The sequence below is a fragment of the Protomyctophum parallelum genome (assembly GCF_964188405.1).
Source record: "Protomyctophum parallelum genome assembly, chromosome: 16".
NCBI classification, from domain to species: Eukaryota; Metazoa; Chordata; class Actinopteri; order Myctophiformes; family Myctophidae; genus Protomyctophum; species Protomyctophum parallelum.
The window spans coordinates 11,471,607-11,490,771 of record NC_139711.1 but is presented as its reverse complement, the minus strand read 5'-3'; the positions used below and the strand labels follow the sequence as shown (position 1 = coordinate 11,490,771).

Genomic DNA, 19,165 nt, shown 5'->3' with positions numbered 1-19,165 from the left:
TTCAAATAGTTTCATTTGTATTGGAGTGTGAAGCTTGAGGTAGGTCATAATCGCTTCAACGTGATGCCTGGGTGAGATGAATCGTCTGTGGAAATTATGCCAGTCAGCATGGCCCACCGTTTAATGCTGCGGCCAAAATAATTATACACATTTTCTATGGTATCATAAAACTGTTTGAGCTCTGTGTTACGGTCCTATGTGGCCCTAGTGGTGTTTTGGTCTGTGTATAATCCACTGTTAGTGTTTTCCAGTGCTGATGATGGATGGTGGGAGTGGCAGTAGATTGGAGGCGTGTCTTGGAGATTGTGACACACCTGGGCCAGTATACAATCACCAACCAGTATAAAAGGAGAGAGAGAACAGCCCACAAGTTCTTTTGCCATTGTAACAAACACCATATGCTGCTGAGACCCTGTTTTCTGTTTCCCCAGTGAAACAATACTAGACAGACAAAGTCACTAGTCAGATAAAGTTGATAGTAAAAGTTACTTTAAGCAACTCAACTCATATAAACCACTGCCCAAACCATTGGATACTGTTTATAAATCAATACATTGAAACTGGGACTCAACTGATGCAAATTATACAGCAATGTTGTTATTCAATTGAAACATTTACATGTCACATCTATAACCATAAGTGTTCACTTCGTAAATGTGTGTCAACCCCCATCCTCTGCCAGAGAAATGCCTGCTGCCTCTTAAAGGACCACTTCACCACTTTTCAACCTATCTTCATATAATAGGTCCTAATCATGATAAAATGGCACAATTTTTTTCTACTCAGTCTGTGTCTCATAGGAGGGCTGTGGGCAGTTTAGAAACCGTCTTCCAGTGACATCATTATGCAAATCTTTTTTTAAACAAGATTGTTTTACAAACATTTTTAGATTTTCATTAACGTGAGAACGGTGGCTTCCATTTTCGCATTACAACTTTTCAGGACTAGTAAGCCTGCAGTTTCTATTAGCTTGTATTCCCCATCTATGATGTCACTGGAAGACGGTTTCTAAACGGCCCACAGCCCTCCTATGAGACACAGAAAGAGTAGAATTTTTTTTTTCATGATTATTAGTGAGGACTATAGGAGGATTATTAGTGAGGATTATATGAAGATAGGTTGAAAAGTGGTGAAGTGGTCCTTTAAGGTTACATTATATCCATATACTACAAACTTATACATATTTGGGGTATTCCTGAATCTTATGTCATATTATGGTACATAATTATGCAATTCTTAACCCATAAGACACAGTACAAGAGGAAATATCAGATTCCACTAGAAGGCTGAAACTAACTTGATATACCTGACATATTACATTCAATCATTCCTGATTTTTATATAGAAGTGCATAATTGTAAGTCTCTAAATGTTCTGATGAATTGAAAATGGTGGGCCTCCTTGTAAACAAGTGTAATGCTTCATCATAGTGTCCACAGTTTTTGTATTGAGTTGTACTTTTTTTTTTTTTGCGGCTTACGCCTTTTATTGATTTTTTAAGGGACAGATAGTAGGCTGACAGGAAACGGGAGAGAGATGGGGGGATGACATGCGGTAAAGGCCGTGTCGGGTCCGGGAGTCGAACCCGCGGCACACCGCGACTGGATCACCAGTCCGGTGCCCAGACCGTTACGCTACGGCCTGGGCATTGAGTTGTACTTTTGTTTGAATTAAATGTACTCATTCTGCATACTGTTTATAAATCAATACATTGAAACTGGGACTCAACTGATGCAAATTACAGCAATGTTGTTATTCACTTGAGCCATTTACACGTATATTAATAGCATTTCTGTTATATTAAATATGCTAAAGTGGCTTACATTTATTTAAATTGCCTTTGTACATGTTGTTTTTAAATAAACAAAACAAAAGGAAGTTCACATTGGTGCTGCATTATTTCATAGGCCAGTGGTCTACTTCAACAGGAGAACAGGAGCGCCACCAACAGGTGGATCTTTGAAAGTGACTCAAATCATGAAGGCAGTGTGCAATTTACGTGGAATCTTTCACAGACTTTCATACTAGGCTGAGGTCCGAGGAATATATCCCACCCTTTTCACATTGGCCAGTTACAGCGCCACCAACAAGTGGATCTGTTGTTGTTGTTGTTGTAGTAACTACCCAGCACACTCAAACAAAAGAGGCTGATGAGATCAGGGACGGATTAACCCCCGAGGGCCCCTGGACCGGTAATTTTTGCAGGGCCCCCATAGCGCGCGTGCGCGCAATTTTTTTGTGTTTTTCCGTGTTTTTATCATCTTTTTGACCTAAATTTAACAAAATCAATGGCCAATGAAGGGCCACAGGAGCCCTTTTCAGGGCGTCAAACCTAGTACCTTACGGTCCAATTTCCCTGAAGGGCCCCTGAGAGCCAAGGGCCCCTGGGCCACGGCCCCACTGGCCCAATGGCTAATTTGTCCCTGGATGAGATGCCTTGGGCCCCCTCAACTCTCACTATAACTAGACATTTCGGTGTCTCACCATGAATCCAAGCAGAGGTCCTCACAAGTATAGGTAAAACACTGCCACTGCCAGTGCTCAGCGCAATGGTTGCAAAGAAGTTGAGATTTTACTTGTGCGATATTCAGATAATCTTCAACCGATTGTTATAATTCGAAGTGGTATATATTCTGTGAAGTTCATATTTTCATTGGGTGTACAAGTCATGTTTTTAATATGCCATTATCAAATGCGATATAGAGAGATGGTAGGGTATAGTGCCCAAGCACTAGCCATGCAGCATAATATGATCTGTGGTGCGCTTGCTAGGCCTATATCATAGCAACATGGGTTAGACTTTAATATATTAAGAGTTAGATTAATAGAGGTTACACGTGAATATACCTGTAGCCTATCCTATGTATTAATTAATTAATTAGTAATTAATTAATTAATCATAGCAACATGAGTTAAGACTTTCATATATTTTATATTAGCGCCATAATTCACACGGGTGTGATTCTTTATTTCAAGGACCCGAGTTATTGGCCCATTTGGTTCCATTTTCACACACTCAGAGAGAGTCCATTTGTTTCACCTGGGCTGGGGCTGGGAAAACCAGCCTGTCTGGAGCCATGGTCTGGAGTCTGGACCGTATAGTAGCAGAGCAGGTGCGTAAACATGGTGGTGGTTTCCTGAATGGTTTTCAGACTTTTCTTCTCGGACTATGGCAACTATAGCGGCTACAAAGCTCACACAGCAGGCAGCGCTGTGTGAGCGCAGCGCAGCGCTCTCCTCTCCTTCTCTGTCGGATCTGCTACAATTAATATGATAATATGAACACATGTGTGCCACATTGAAAAATAAAGACTACACCGTCAGGAAGGCTACCATCTTTATCCATGATGCGGCTGTATTTTATTAGGATTTGCACTCCCAGTCCTTGACACTAGATGGGTGTCTGGTGCCAGGACTGGGGCAAAGCACCTTGCAAGATCTCCATAGTCCATACCAATATTCTTTTTTTTCTATTTAAAAGTAGCAATACGGTACCACAATGTAGAAATAGCCTAGAAGTAAAAGTCCTGCATTCAAAACATCTACTTGAGTAATTTAAGTACAAAAGCAATAGCATTAAGAAAAAACTGTTATAAAGGTATAAAAAGTAAAAGTACTCATGCAGTATTTATTCATTTATTTTCAAATGTTTTTAATGTTTAATAACCATAGTCTTTCCAAAATGGCAGATCTACAAGCTCACAACAGTCGAAGGGGCATAGCACCCAGGCATGGCACACAAAAGAATAAAACAAAATTATGTAATTTTCTGCAATTTTGGCATATATGATATTGATATAGACTACTGTAAATCAGTTTTATCATCAGCCACTTTAGGGTAAATAGCCTACTGCAAATGTATTTGCAATTATTTGTTGTAGGTCTAGTTATAGACAATTACACTGACAAGAATTCTGTCACCTCTATGCTGAACACAGCTTTTCTGAATCTTGTCTGCTTCACCTAAACATTTATACATTTACATAAATAAATAAACTACAATGCAAATTACATTTTGAGATTATAGAGCCACAGTTGAAAGGAAAGTGGTGGGAAGAAGTAGCCTACTATGATTTTACTCTGAAGTAGAAGTAGCAGTAGCAATACAACAATGTAGAAATACGGTATACTATACTCTGTTGTCCTGTATTCAAATGTAGTTGAGGTATAAAATACAAAGGTATTCACAAAATATAGCTTCACATTGTGTCACAGAAATTGCAGCGTGTTGTGAGTTAGAAAAGCTATTATTGAATGTTTTTGACATTTGCTTTTTACTTTTCACCTACAATGCCATGCCCCATTAGGGATCGATTATGAATCTATTTATTAAATGACCAATGATCGACGATTCATTTATTTAATAAACCTTTTTATTGATTAGTTTGAATAACTGTTGCAACCCTACTATAACAAGGCAAAAACCTATGAGCTGCACTGCCATAAGATTCACCCATCTCTTTTAGCAATATTAAATGGGATGCTAATGCATATATGCTGTCACATATGAAGTTATTGTTTATTGTTGTTCATTGTTTTGGTTGTTATTTGTTTGCTTGTCCTGTTTTATGATTGTATTACATGTTCTACTATTTGCACTGTGGATGGACTACTGTCTACCTGTTTTCTGGAAAGCACTTTGGGTCAACTGCTGTTGTTTTTAAATGTGCTATATAAATCAAATTGACTTGACTTGACTTGACATAATTATGTCACGACTAAAATAACCGCCTATATATTTAATATATAATTTAATATATAATTGTAACTAACCAGCCACTGCAAAGCAAACTCTGCCTATATTATATATAATTTAATATATAATTGTATAGCTAACCAGCCACTGCAAAGCAAACTCTGCCTATATTTAATATATAATTTAATATATAATTGTAGCTAACCAGCCACTGCAAAGCAAACTCTGCCTATATTTCCAAAATGAAAATAAGTGTGTGTTGATTTGATTTGAACATTTAGAAGAAACCAATACCACATAGGGAAAGGGTGAGTGTGATTTTGTTTAAATATGTTCTATATTCCATAAGAATTAGACTCATAATATAATTAGATTTATAATAATAATATTATTATTATTAATAATAATAATAATAATAAGGATTATAACTGCTTATAATAAAATGTATATAGGCTACTATATCCTATGATGCACTGCTCCATAATTTAAACTCAGAGGTGGAAAGTAACTAAGTACATTTACTTAAGTACAATTTTGAGGTATTTCCAGTTTTCTGTACTTTTACTTCTACTCCACTACATCTCAGAGGAAATTATTATACTTTTACTGTAGTTACTAGTTACTTTGAAGATTTTTATTATTACAAAACATACATTAACCAATAGCCGAAAGTAGACTTGTAGATTTGCTATTTTCAAAAGACTTTTAGACATTTTATACATTTGAAAACTTGTGTAACGGGACATTGTACATAATGAGTGCTTTGTACTTTTGGTACTTTAAGGACATTTTGATACCAAATACCAATACATTTGTACTTTTACTCAAGTTCCAGACTTTTACTTGTAACAGAGTATTTGTACATAATGAATGATACTTTTACCAGTTTACAAAATGTGTACAGTTGGTGTGACAAAAAAGCCACCACAGGCCGATATACATTCATATACATATTTTATTGACATTGTTTGTGTCACTCAAACTCACCCAGTATTAAACAGAAACATTAAATAAATAAATACGAGGTTCTTCTTGAGACATCATTTTCAAGTTTGTAGGAGATGATTGTTGAAGTACACATATTAATCAATTCATATCTATTGATTTATATTGCTCATGTATGGTTATTAGTATTTGATGTGGTTATATGTACACACAGCTTTAGATCCATATTTCTTGGCTTTAGGCATCACATAGTCCAAAGAACACATCATAGAAAAGGGTAACTTGGTTTGTATTTTCAAAACCATTAAGCTTAGAATAATAACATCCATATAATCTACCAAAAAACAGCACATATAATAAAATAGAAGCAGCAAGGGGGGAAAACGACAACAACAACAACCAAAGAATCACTGTCTTCAGTCTCCGTGTGAAAAACCCCAACAACATTACAGGCTAACATTAGACAAGCCTATAATATACTGTGTATTTAAAACCCAACAGGCTCCAGGACGGCGGCCTCTAACCTCTATTTCAGGACCTCTTCCCCCCTGCGTTGGGCTGGCCAGGGGGGTGTTTGTGGTAGCAGTCTGTGGGGTTGGGGCTTGCATTCATCCCTGTGGGCACATAGTACATGCTCTCAAGGTAGCTCTGGTCCAGCGGCGGATGGCCCTGGGGCTCTGGCTTGGACCCCTGACCAGACGGATTCCCATAGCCGTTTCCAGGCCCGCTCTGGTGCAGTGCCGCTGGGGCAGAGGCCTCGGGGTGGCGGGGCGGCTGGGGTTGAGCCTGGGGGTGCGCCTGGGGCTGCGGAGCTCCGTAGGGCAGGTACTGCGGGGAAGTGGCATACATGTTGGGATTATGGAGGGAGGGATAGGGGGCTGCAGAGGGAGGATAGAGACCTGAGTGGGACATAGCCTGCTGGGGGATAAGCACCTCCACGTACTGGCCCGTCTCCGGGTCGAAAAGCATCTTCCTCAGCGGCTGCACAGGCATCTCGATGTAGAAGTACTTCCCTGTCTCGGGATCCATGAGCACCCTGCGGGGCGTCTGCCCGTAGCTGCTCTCTGAGTACAGACTGGAGTTATCACCCCCGTAGTCAGAGCCATAGGATGGACCCAGGCTCTGAGGGCCACACAGGTACTGGGCATCCATTGGGGGAAGGTTAGGGGAGTGGCTGTGACTATGACTATGGTCGCTGTAAGGGCCCCCGGCCACACCAGGTGGCTGCTGATGTGGAGACCGGTGAACGGGAGGGCGCCGGGGGTCCATCTGCTGGGACGGGGGCTGCATGAGGGAGGGGTGTGGAGGGCAGACAGGGGGCTGATGAAGCGGCTGGTACATGGCTGGTGGCGGCTGGCTAGGGCCCATGGGGCTCGATTTGGGAGAACTGCGGTGGTAGTTCATGGGCAGCGGATCAGATCTGCAGTGGTGGGCACGAGGGTGGGGCTGGGCCATAGGGTAAGGCAACGCCTGGCCTGGGGAGTGTGAGGGCGCGGGAGGAGTGAGGTTGCGGGGGCTGTGGTGGTGGTGGTGGGGAGGGGTGAGACCGGGGTGAGAGGGGCAGCCTGAGGCGCAGGAGCACGGCGGAGGGCGGGAGGAGGGGTGGTAGCGATGTGGCGATCTGACTTGACCGCCAGGAAGCACTAAGGGGCTGAAACTCTCCCTTTCGTCATAGCTGGGGGGGTCGTCGGAGGCATAGAAACGCATGTCATCCATCCTCTGGGAGCGCTCACTGGACAGGGATCTGTGGTACTGCTGGCGTGGTGCATGTGTGTATCCCGGCACTTGTGTTGTGGACACAGCAGCGGATTGTTTTGTGCTGTTGGAAGTAACTGTCATAGCTTGCTCTTGTGTATATGTCGTCCTGCGATGCTGTGGTTGACTGTTTAGATCCACAACAGCTGGCTGGTTTGACTGGCTGGGTACAGCTGAGGCAGGGCCATGGAAAGTGGAAGGTCCAGGGACTTGGTTCGTGGCCAGGGCAGGAATTGGGTCTGCGGCTGAAATTTGAGCTGTAGCTAAGGTTGTTGGTCTTTGTGTATGTCTGGAACTCTGAGGTGCAGTCCCTGGCTGCTGCTGCTGAACTCTGTCATCTGTTGCCTCTGTCTGGGAGAGTGCTGTAGATCGGCTCGGCGTGCCAGAAATGGCGGCTGACGTTTTGCCTGGGGGAGGTTTGTAGCTGGAGACCGCAGACACTGCTAGTTTTCGTGTATAGTTGGAAGCTGATGCAGTCTCATTTGAGAGCTTTCTGTAGATCGTCGGTGAGGACACTACTATTGTTTGAGCCCTCTCCTCGGCCAGTGGTTTTACACCTGATGTCGCCTCTGTTGATTTCTGCGTTTCGTTTGGCTGCGGCCCAAAATCAGCTGGTTTAAATTTGTAGTTTGGTTTAGGGGGCACCACTGGCTTTTGAGAATTATTATTAGCAATAGACTTGACCTCTATTGTTTGAGGCCTGCTGCTTGGCAGGTTACTTCCAGGCACCTCTTGTTGCTGTGGTTCTTTAGACGTTGACTTCACTTCGATAGGCTGAGGTCTGAACCTCCTCGGAGCAGGTGATTTTGGCGGGAACGTTGGATCCTGTCGCTTCACTGCTTCAAAATCTAACGGCTCCTTCTGCTTGGTCTGAGATGGTGTCTGATGTTGCTGCATATGTCTGACAGTAGACACACTGTTTTGCTTCGGTGCATCTTTTGATATGGATTTATCACTGTTCCCATCCTCTTCATTGACCTTTGAAGGGGGACCAGATTTGGTGGACGAGGAGGAGAAGGTTCTTTCCCTCCGTGGCTCAGCCTGACACCCATCTGAGGTCGTGTTGGTCTGCAGTGGGATCTCCAGGCGGTTCACGTGCTTGTGGGGGACTCCTTTGGCTTCAGATGTAGCCTGAGCCTCGCCCACTACTGACCCGATGTCTGCCTGATAGCCCTTCTCTTTCAATATCATGGAAACTGAGTGTCCGCCACTGCCTGGGCTGATACTGGAAGTAGGGCGTGAAGGCGACACAGACTGTGTGCGGAACGGGCTCTGAATGTCATCCTGGGCTGGTGATGGAGATCTCTTGGTCTTGCTGGATCCATCCCTTATCAGCACGACAGCGGTGGACACCTCTCTGTCCTTGCTGGGAACTTTGGGGAGGCTCCCCAACATGGGAGGCTTCTTGTCTCGTCTGACCACCTCACTTTTCACCTCGTCGTCTGTTGTTTTGTGACTTTTCACCTCCACGCTTTGTGTTTCCGTCTCTGCGTCGGGGCCGGGTCGAGTTGGTCCTGGTTGGACAGGTCTCGCGTCCTCAGGTGTTGTGTGACTCTCCTCAGAGGGTGGCAGAGGCGACGCATGCCGTTCTTCTCGTGTTTTCTCAGATTCCGCCTTGCTGGGAGTCATTTTGTTTTTGTCCTCTTTCCAGCAAACAGCTTTGCATTCGATCTGCATTGGCTGCTGCGTGCGGGACAGAGGTGTTGCCTGTCGCTGCAGAGATGGAGAGACTTGTGGTAGCTTCACCTCCGCCTTCCTTCCCTCCCTCCTCTCCCCCCTGAGCTCTTCCCCCCGTTCCTCCATACTTTGCTCTGCCATCTCCTCCCTCTTCTCCTGGGTCCTCACTTCGTCCCTCGCCTCCCTCCTTTCCTCGATGTTTTCCTCCTTCCTCTCCTGTTTTGTTTCTTCCATCTTCTCCTCCCTTGCCTCCCGCTTTTCATTATCATTCACAAATGATGGCAGAGCGGCACTGGCCGCTTTAAATGACAGATTGTATGTATTTTTCACGAGCTTCCTAACATCCCGCACTTTGTGCATGGGGGCCTTCACTCTGTTGTTTCCGTTCTCCTCCACCTCCTCTGATTTCTCTACTCTGCCCTCTGACCTTTCTTTACAAGGCACATCTGGTGATGGAGCCTCACGGTGTAGCTCGGGTCTATTTTCCAGGTCAGGTGAGAGAGAGACATTGAGGGAGGTTTTCTTCTTATTCTCCCGGGCAGGACTGACTTTGAATTGGGTAATCTCTGGCGTGTTTGACATGTACGTGCTGTTGTCACATTGCTGCAGTTGTCTGTGGTCTTCTGTGCCAGGGCCCTCACATTCCTGCTCACTGTCTGTTGTCCTGGCCTCAGCACTGCAGGCTCTGGTGGCCAAACGGGAGCCTGTGATTCCGGTTGTGGCATTTGCTGAGTCACCAGCCTCATGCCTTTCCTCCCATCCTTTACTGTCATCTCCTCCTCGCTCCCCTCCAATTCCAGGGATTATGTTTTCGGGGGTGGATGTTTTACCGTCAAATGGCACTGTGAATTCGGATCTCATTTCAAATGTGCCCGAAGAGGTTGTTTGTCTGCGTTGAGAATCAGACCATTCTCTGTCACTCTCTGACAAGGTGAAATTGGCTGTGTTATTATTTGGACTCGGCCTGTTGCTGAATTTCCCAGCCTTCTGTTGTCTGCCTTCATCCTGTGGGCTTGAGTCTCTTCCCAGAGGAAATTCTTCAGGTGAGAGGCTTTGGTCTGAGTGAAGACTTGAACTCAGACAGCGCTCATCAGCTTTTGGTGACTCTCTGAGCGGTGCCACTGCACACTGAGGAGGCAGGGTTTTCTCTTCAGAGGTGGGGCTGACTCCTGGCATCTCCCGCTCTTCAGTTGGTTTATCAACGCTTCGCATCTTCTTGGACAAAACACTTTTAATGAGGCAGGTAGCCATCGTGGTCTTTTTGGAGCATGTTTCATCCAGAGACGCGGATTTCTGGAGTTTAGATTTTCTCTCGTTGTTCTTAATAGGCTCGGGGCTGGGCTCGGGGTGGTAAGACTCTTCCATGGCTGCTGGAGTGCTGTGTTGTCTCAGAAAGTCTTTTGAGCACCGCTGTTGCAAGGGACTATCTGTGATGAGAGGGCTGCTGTTCTCACTGCTCTCGTCCTGCATCATTTCAGCCGCTGTCTTTCTCTTCAGCTGGATCTGCCTCTTTGGCACGCATCTCTTCCCCTTCCGAGGCTCCTCTCTCTCCACAGCCACATCCACACACTCAAAGCTGCCCATCTCGTAGCGCCTTGACGGGTCCAGACCGTCTGAGTAGTATCCACAGGGCTGCTGGAACAGGAAATCCTCGTTATCCAGCCGCGGGGCGGAGCCCTTGAATTCGGCGTAGGCCAGCCAGGCAGCGTTCGCACCTGCTGGGCTGTCCTGGGTGGAGGGCTGAGAGGCATTGGTGGACGAGCGGTGACTGCTGTTGTACATGTCCAGGTAATCCACCTCGGGGCTCGATAGGCTGCTGAAGGCCAGGTCACTGAACCACTGCACCTCATTGTCCGCCTCGTCCAGCTCACTCCCCATGCTGGAGCTGGAGCTCTGGCTGGGCCTGTTTGCGGCTGCGCGTCTGGGAGCAGCTATCTTACTCCTGGGCGGAGCGGGGTACTGCCTCCTGATGGGACCGCCACCCCGGCTGTCTTGCTGGGAAGTTTGTGCGTGGAGGAGGCTCTGTTGTTGTTGTATGTGTCTAGCGGCAAACAGGTTCTCTGAATAGGAGCGTGCTGTTGGCACTCTCTGCCGAGTCTCTGTGCTTGTGGGAGCTCCAGTGGGGCCTTTTCTATTCTTGGCACTGAATGACAGCTCAACCTGTTCCCCTCTGTAACTGGTGTCCCCCCGCCTCCCTTCCCCCTGCTCAGACAACAGCTCCTCCCTCTTCCTCTCTCTCTCCATCTCCCTCCTCCTACGCTTTTGCCTTTCTCTCTCTCTCTCCCTTTCTCTCTCCCTTTCTCTTTCTCTCTCCTCCTCCTCCTCCCGCTCCATCTCCATTTCCCTTTCCCGTCTGACCCAGTGGGCTTGGCTATTACTGTCACTGGGGGCAACTTTGGAGTTTCCCCTGGTTGTCACCTGTTTCTTTACATTACCAGCTGGTTGGGATGCTAAAACCTGAGGAGGACTATAGTTTCTGTTCTGCCAGTGTCTGTATGGCTTCTCGGGAGCTATTATGTGGACAGGGGTGAACCTGGTTAGTGGAGGAGAAGGCGTTCTCCTCCTGTTTACACGGTGGGCCATGTCTTCAGTGAGCCTCTCTCTATTTCCACCGCAGACTTTAGATTGTGACTGCTCTCTCCCTGTGTGTTCAGGTGGATGAATGTTGTTTTCTCTATTTGCAGGGGTTAGAGAGTGAGTCTGGTATGTGGGCTGCAGCACCTCTGCTCTCTGTATGGGTGACTTCGATGTGGCCGTGTGTGCAGGTGAGTTATTTGGACTCCTGCTTCCAAGGGAGACTGAGCGATTAGGGGAGGGAGCCTTTAGTTTTGTTGGAGAGTTGTCGTTCCTGACTTCAGGTGATAAATTAAATGAGTCTTCCTTATGGACAACAGTAGGGCCGATCTCAGAATTTGGATTATGCCGCTGGTATATTTCATTCAGTGTTATTTCCCTGTCAACGCTTTGTTCTAACCCTCTCGCTTTATCTGAAAAAGGCAAGTCACAAACCTCAATTAACTGGATAGGACTTTTCACAGCAGATGGCCCGTTTTCAATATCAGCCACAGCAGATAACTCGGGAGAGGCTGAGTCGGTACTATGTTTGTCAAATGGAGAGACACTCTCCTCAACCTCAGGTATATCTTTCAGGGGAACAGACAGATGAGTATACTGGTGGTCAGCTTTACTTAAAGGACAGACTGGTGGGATAATATTAAAACTAGGTTCAGGTGATAGACCAACTGGTGATTGCTGATTAAACCTACGTTCGGGCGAGGGGGCAACAGGTGACCGTTGACCAGACCTAGGTTCAGGTGATAGAGCAGCAGGTGACTGCTGACTAAATCTATGTTCAGTTATCAGTTGACTAGACCTAGGTTCAGGTGATAGAGCAGCAGGTGACTGCTGACTAAATCTATGTTCAGTTAACAGACTAGACCTAGGTTCAGGTGATAGAGCCGCAGGTGACTGCTGACTAAATCTATGTTCAGTTAACAGTTGGCCAGACCTAGGTTCAGGTGATAGAGCCGCAGGTGACTGCTGACTAAATCTATGTTCAGTTAACAGTTGGTCAGACCTAGGTTCAGGTGATAGAGCAGCAGATGACTGCTGACTAAATCTATGCTCAGTTAAAGAGGCAACAGGTGACAGTTGACCAGACCTAGGTTCAGGTGATAGAGCAATAGGAGACTGCTGACTAATTCTACGTTCGGGTGACGGGGCAACAGGTGACAGCCGAATAAACCTTGATTCAGGTGAGCAGGGAAGAGGTGAATACTCTTGTTTTCCGCGTTGAGGTGAAGAAGATTTACACCTGTCAGATGAAGGGGTTGGATACCTTGGCTCAGGTGAAGGACTATTCGGCTTTATATCTGGTGATGGAGTTTGATGGTTTGGCTCAGGTGAAGGTGTTTTGTACCTTGGCTGAGATGAGAGCGCTGTTTCCGGGTTCTCACACTGAAGGACAGTACACGTGACGCCTGCTATCTGAGGTGAACCCCCTGGTGTACCAGAGGACTCTGTTGTACTGCTCTGTATGCTGTCTCTGCTCCTCGGGGCAGGTGGCCGATTTATTTGACTGCACTCAGGAGTGGAGCGATGGGACAGTTCAGGAAATGGGGCTGAGTCTCTGTCCTCGGGCTGAACGATAGAATAACAAATTCCTGTTATATGAGGAGGAGTTGAATTCAGGCTTCTGGCACCAGGAGAGATGGAGTCACGGTGATGATCCAAGGAGTTTGATGTCTCCTTCGCTTCAGAAGACGACTCTCTCCTTCTGACCTCAGGTGAGGATGCGGTGATCCTGATCTCAGGTGAAGCAGCAGTATGCCGGCGTTCTACTGGAGAGTAGTTTGACCCGGCTTCAGATGACGGGGCTGATTTGTAACCAACTAAAGGTGAGGAGCCTTGTAACCTGGATTCAGGAGGAGGGGGAGTCAATTTTATCTCAGGTGAGAGAGCGGGGGACAGTCTTCTGGTTTGATTCTCTAATGGAAGGGTGGAACTGAGTAAATGAGGTGACGGAGTGGTGGGCTTAGATTCAGGTGTAACCCTGTGCTGCCTAAGTTCAGGTGTGGAGGTTTGAGATATGAGAGGTGGGGGAGGTGTGTAGTGAGGAGCAGGTGTAGATGTAGGTGTAGCAGGGGAGTGGTAATGAATCGGCTCAGGCGTACAGGGAGAGTGCTCTATGTCCGGTGTGGAGCCTCTGCTAAAGAGATCTGGTAGGGAAATCCTCCCTCTTAGCTCCGGATAAGGAGATGAGGCCTGCGTATCCGGGGAGCAGGACCTATTCTTTAAGTCGGGGGAGATTGATGTTTCTCTCGACTGGGGTGATATTCCTGTGCTGCTAAGTGAGGGAGAATGGGAGGAAATAAGGACCCTGGGTGCAAAGGTCGATGATACTAAATGTGGTGAATAATCCCTTGATGTCCGTTCCGGCGAGGGGCTCCTCTCTCGATTACCAGAGATGCTCCTTGGCTCTGGTGAGATCGCTGCTCCTCTAGATTCAGACGAAGATGGGGGCAGTTCAGAGGATGATGAGGAATTGGCTCTGTTTCTGAGTTCAGGGGAGGGGCTAAGAGTCGAAGATTGATAGGAGAAGCTGCTATGTCTGTCTTGGGATCTAGGCGTGATGCTCCGTGATTCAGCTTCCAAGTAATCTTGTTTTGGTATAGACGATGAGAAGGAACTTTTCGTATCAACGGAAGATGTGGATAAGGATGACACTCTTCTTTCTGGGCTGAGTGTATGTGAGCTGTCCGTGTTGTGTTCAGGAGATGGGGTTCTATCACCACAAGTAGGGCTGTGGGCCTCGGCCGACGGATCAACAGTATTTTGATTCACACAGCTCACTCCCTGGCCCTCCGAATGATTTATCTGCGGTGTCGGGCTGTGGAACTTCTCTGTAGAATCCTCAAACAACTCCTCTCCTTCACTGGAACCGGGAGCTGTGTGGTAGGAGCCCGAGGAGTCGTTCCGGTCATCCGGCGACGTGGCAGCTCTCCCATCCGCCTCCTTCTGCGCAGGGACGAGAGACCGCGAAGCGGGGCTGCTGGAGAGGGACGGTGTCTCGCAGTCGTCGCCGAATATGTCACACAGGCAGGTGGTCTCAGAGATGGCACTGCGATGGCTGGTGATGTTGGTGATGTCAAAGATCTCCACGTGGTTAGGGGTGCCGTCGCGGTGGCGCAGGGTGAAGGTGCGGGGCGCACTGCGCAGGAAAGAGTAACTGTCCCCCTGGAGAGTCCAGCTGTCCATCGCTAGACCAAGAGCTCCAGAGTCTCACAGTGGCCAGTCCAGTCTTCTCCTGCCGTCTGCTCTGGACTCTACCTGGACTGGGACAGAGAAATGGTCAGATTGATGTGTGTGTTCATATGTAGTTCATTCATTATCCTTCCCATATATTTAGACAGTATATGTTTGACAGGATAGCAGAATTAATGCAGGGTAATAAATGTAACACAGCCAGGTCTCCAGCTCAAAACAAAACCGGGGTTAGTTGCCATTGGTCAACACACTCTACCGACATACACATTGAAGTTCATTCATTTCCATCATGGGTGAATATCCTAGGACATAAGCTTATTTAGTGCAAATTTGGTAAGTAAAGTACACATTATTCTTGTGCTGTTTGCCTGTCTGAAGGAAAGTCTGTCCCCTTCAGAATTATTGACCTTTTTTAACCTCTCTAAAGCTGTGGGAATTCACTACTTGGTTTTAAAAGGGGTTACAACATAAAAATAGATAGGTTAATTTGGGCCTGTTGCCACATGCACCATACAAATTGTAATGAAGCGGCATAAATAAGTGTGCTAATATGCTTAAAGAATGCTTACAGAAGCTTTCATGCAGTAATTACAGATTATACATTTTAAAAAGACGCTTGCACACTGATGGGCTCCATTGCAGACAGGTTTTCAAGAATTTTAGATTATCCATAATGCTCCATTTGCAAACCTTTATTTTACTTTACAAAGCTTTAAACTGAGCTCAGTTCAGATATACATTACATTTGACAGTAGATTTATTTATTTGGCTCTGACGTTACATACCATTCATCTGTCCTTAACACACTGCTTTGCTTCGGAACTGCAGAGAGCATGAAACCATGGCCACCCGCAGTGTGAGCGGGTGCAATGAGATTATGAGAAAGACGGCAACGCTTCTACTGTACCTTTTGGCTGAACGATAGGGTTCTCCTGAAGGGCATCAGGTTCCTCTTGCGTTGCAATAGGTCCTCTTCATCCAATCCACTGTCCCTCTGAATCCACAGAGCCGTCCAAAGACTGCAGAAATACTATACATGTGCCCTGACCCCGGGGGCCAGCATTGACCAGCGTTCAGCAAAGCTCAGCCAGGGCTGAGCCGCCGTCTAGACAACTACAGAAACACATTGGTGGTGCCTGCCATATAATAAGACACTGCTGAAGGAAAGGAGCACATCTCACATGTAGGACTTACACTTTGGTTCCCTCTAAACTAATCTATTCTACCCTCTCTCTCTCTCCCTCTCTCTCCCTCTCTCTCTCTCTCTCTCTCTCTCTCTCTCTCTCTCTCCCCCTCTCTCTCTCTCTCTCTCTGTACCCCCTCCCCTAGAGCTGGCTCCAGGAAAAAGGGCTTGCCGAGTCTAACCTGGGTCTTATTTTTTCTTCTCCAGGCTGAGGTTTGGTTTGGCAGTGTGAGTTCCCTGTCTGAGTTGGGCTGGTTTTTCGGGGTGGGTGGGGCGTAGTGGGTGGTGGTGGGTTTATAGTTAGCAGCAGGTGCTGATCCGTCCAGGATGGATGTATGCCCCGGGAATCTGACACTCGGAGCCAGCTCAGTCACAGGGACCCACTATATATAGACCCATGCTATCAAGGCCAGATAGCCATAGCTTTAGCAGTTCGCCTGGGAGCATGAAAAGACAGTGGAGAGATAATGGCACACAGAACAAACACACTTTGCCCACTTGACTGATACACGGGTTGCCATGGGAGTAGCTACAACTGCATGTGTGCGTGGGTAGCGTGGCTGTGTGTGTGTGTGTGTGTGTGTGTGTGTGTGTGTGGCATGCGCACGCAAGCTAGGGGCTTACTGGAGGGACATGAGGTTAAAGGTGAAAGAGTAGACCGTGCTACAGTGACAGCTCACATGCAGAACTCGACCCACTTGTGAAGGGTGCGTTACAGTATACTGTAACGCACCCTTCACAAGTGGGTCTCAAACATAGCCTATATGCTATGTTTGAGCTGCCCCTGCATAACCAGTACCACACTGAAAAAGTACTCTCATTTTTGAGGGCCGCTATAGGCCGCTAGCCCCTCCTATATTCAGTAGTGTGTGTAGATTCAGTAGTGTAGATTTTACATTCCCATTGTCTACGAATTGAGAATTTACGTCATGTGTCTGAGCAAATAGACATGTTACGTCATAATGATGACTGATAAGAGCGCATCTCACTTGTGTGATTTTTTACTTAAAAGTATCAATAACCTATATTCGGTATTCAAAATTAAACAGTACAAAAGTATTAGCTAAAAGTAAAAGTATTCATTATGCACAATGTCCCATTTCACAAGTTTTCAAAATGTATACAAATCTTTTGAAAGTATAAAACGTGCTGAAGTGATTAATTTATGTTAAGTGTGTCTCTGAGATGTAAGTAGGCCTATAAAGTAAGTATAAAGTAAAGTAAAGTACTGTCCACCACTTCTACACTATACTCACACTTTAAACACGATTATTTTGATTTTTTTTTAATCATTTGGACATTAAGAGTTAAAAGACAGCAAACATGAAAAAAACATGAAAAACATCTTTCCCCTAGCTCTGAATTTACGTCTTACCCGTGATACTTTTTGTATGTTCTCATTTTGGTGAATGCATTTGAGGAAGATGCCGCCATGCAGGTCATGTTCCATAATAGTTTGTGTGTGTGTGTGTGTGTGTGTGTGTGTGTGTGTGTGGGGGGGGGGGGGGGGGGGGGGGGGTGTCTCATTTCTGTTACAAACCTAATAGGTCTGGAGATTACCGTTAATTCTGTGTCATTAGGTCAATGAAACTTTCAGCATACAGCTCCCATCCCATGTGAGGTTGCATAAGGAGATGATTGAAGGCACACTGGGCCTCATGTAACGTTTTTCATTTGTATCAGGAAAGTCAAGGTGATGAGAGAACTCACCCCTCAGATCCCATTTTAAACACTTCCTTTAATTTGGGATATAATGGAGAAACAACATGCACCGTTATTTTCCTCTTGAAACCTTAAGGAGGGTATGCTGTGGTTAATTTAGCTCTACTAGACGCACTGGCCTACATTATCTATGATATGTTATAAATACACACCTATATCACCAGGCAAACCTGTCTTAAAACCTCTTGTGTGCAATTTTGGAGGATAGGAGACAGCTAGGAAAATAATTATGTGTCTGCGTTCTTATGTGTGCGTTTTTGTGTATAACTGTATATCTTCTTGTGTGTTTGTGTATCATTATAGCTTACAAAGAGTGCCATGTGCCAATTTGAACTCTACGTCAGGCATAACAGTGGAACAGCAGGACAGCATGCAGCGGATAAGCCAAAGGGAAAGAATGATGAACGCCCCTGCAATGGCAAGCTTTAGTCCAGATCACTGTTTGATTAGTCACACTGACCCCCTCGACTCCAAAGGTCTCGCTCAGTCGCCAAGCCCTATCTAACCACAAAGCTGGGCATCTGTCTGCCAGCATGCCAACAGACTCACAAGTCAGTCTGGCAACGTGCAAGACTAGGATGCCAATAACCTCCTGCCACCATTTGCCTGGTGTAGTTTGCACATACTTTTAGTCTACACTTGTCCACTTTAGAGCCATATAGGCCTATATACTTTGTTGACCGGTGTCCCCCAGGGCTTTATCCTTCTACCCTAATGTAAAGGGGGTACACAAGCACATGGCCGTTTATCCGTCCGCCTTCTCCTACCAAACCACTCTGTTAGCACACATAATAATAATAATAATAATAGCTCAGATTTATATAGCGCTTTTCTAAATACCCAAAGCGTTTTACATGGGAACATCAGAAACAGACTTTATTAAGAAAAAAAGATAAAGAAAAAAAAGATCAAAGCTAAAACATAACAGATACAGGGTTAAAAAGATAAAAGGATAAACAAGACCTCAACTGGGGAAGGCTATTCTGAAGAGGTGGGTTTTAAGTGAGGTTTTGAAAGAGAGGAGAGAGGGAGCAGCTCTGAGATGGTTGGGGAGTTCATTCCAGAGTTTGGGGGCCGAAACATAAAAGGCCCTGTCCCCCCAGGTACGGTACTTGGCCTTGCGGACCTTCAGGAGGTTAGCTTCACTGGACCTGAGGGAGCGGGGGGGGACATATGGTTCAAGAAGATTGGAGAGGTAGGGGGGAGCCAGGTTATTGAGAGCTTTGTAGGTGGTGAGCAGGATTTTGTAGTGAATTCTTTGTTTGATGGGAAGCCAGTATAGGTCGTGGAGGACGGGTGTGATGTGGTCTCTGGAGCGTGTACTGGTGAGCAGGCGGGCAGCGGAGTTTTGAACGTGTTGTAGTTTGTTGAGGACTTTGGAGGTGGTGCCATTGAGTATGCTGTTGCAGTAGTCAATCCGG

At 46.1% G+C, this 19,165-nt stretch overlaps 1 protein-coding gene across 4 annotated transcripts; it reads right to left on the bottom strand.

The window, feature by feature from the left end:
• Nucleotides 1-5,633: 5,633 nt before the first annotated feature.
• Nucleotides 5,634-16,199, bottom strand: LOC310873293 (uncharacterized protein). 4 transcript variants are annotated; one of them, XM_083785638.1, is made up of 2 exons: nt 15,747-16,199; nt 5,634-14,907 (listed from the first exon to the last, which is right to left on the bottom strand). In XM_083785638.1, the coding sequence occupies exon 2, from the start codon at nt 14,828-14,830 to the stop codon at nt 6,173-6,175; it is 8,658 nt and encodes a 2,885-aa protein (XP_083641764.1). In that variant the 5' UTR covers nt 14,831-14,907; nt 15,747-16,199; the 3' UTR covers nt 5,634-6,172. The 4 variants fall into 4 exon arrangements, with proteins under 4 accessions (XP_083641764.1, XP_083641765.1, XP_083641766.1 ...); XM_083785639.1 differs by having other exon boundaries at nt 5,634-14,902; XM_083785640.1 differs by lacking the exon at nt 15,747-16,199 and adding an exon at nt 15,625-15,740 and having other exon boundaries at nt 5,634-14,902.
• Between the last annotated feature and the right edge of the window lie 2,966 nt (nt 16,200-19,165).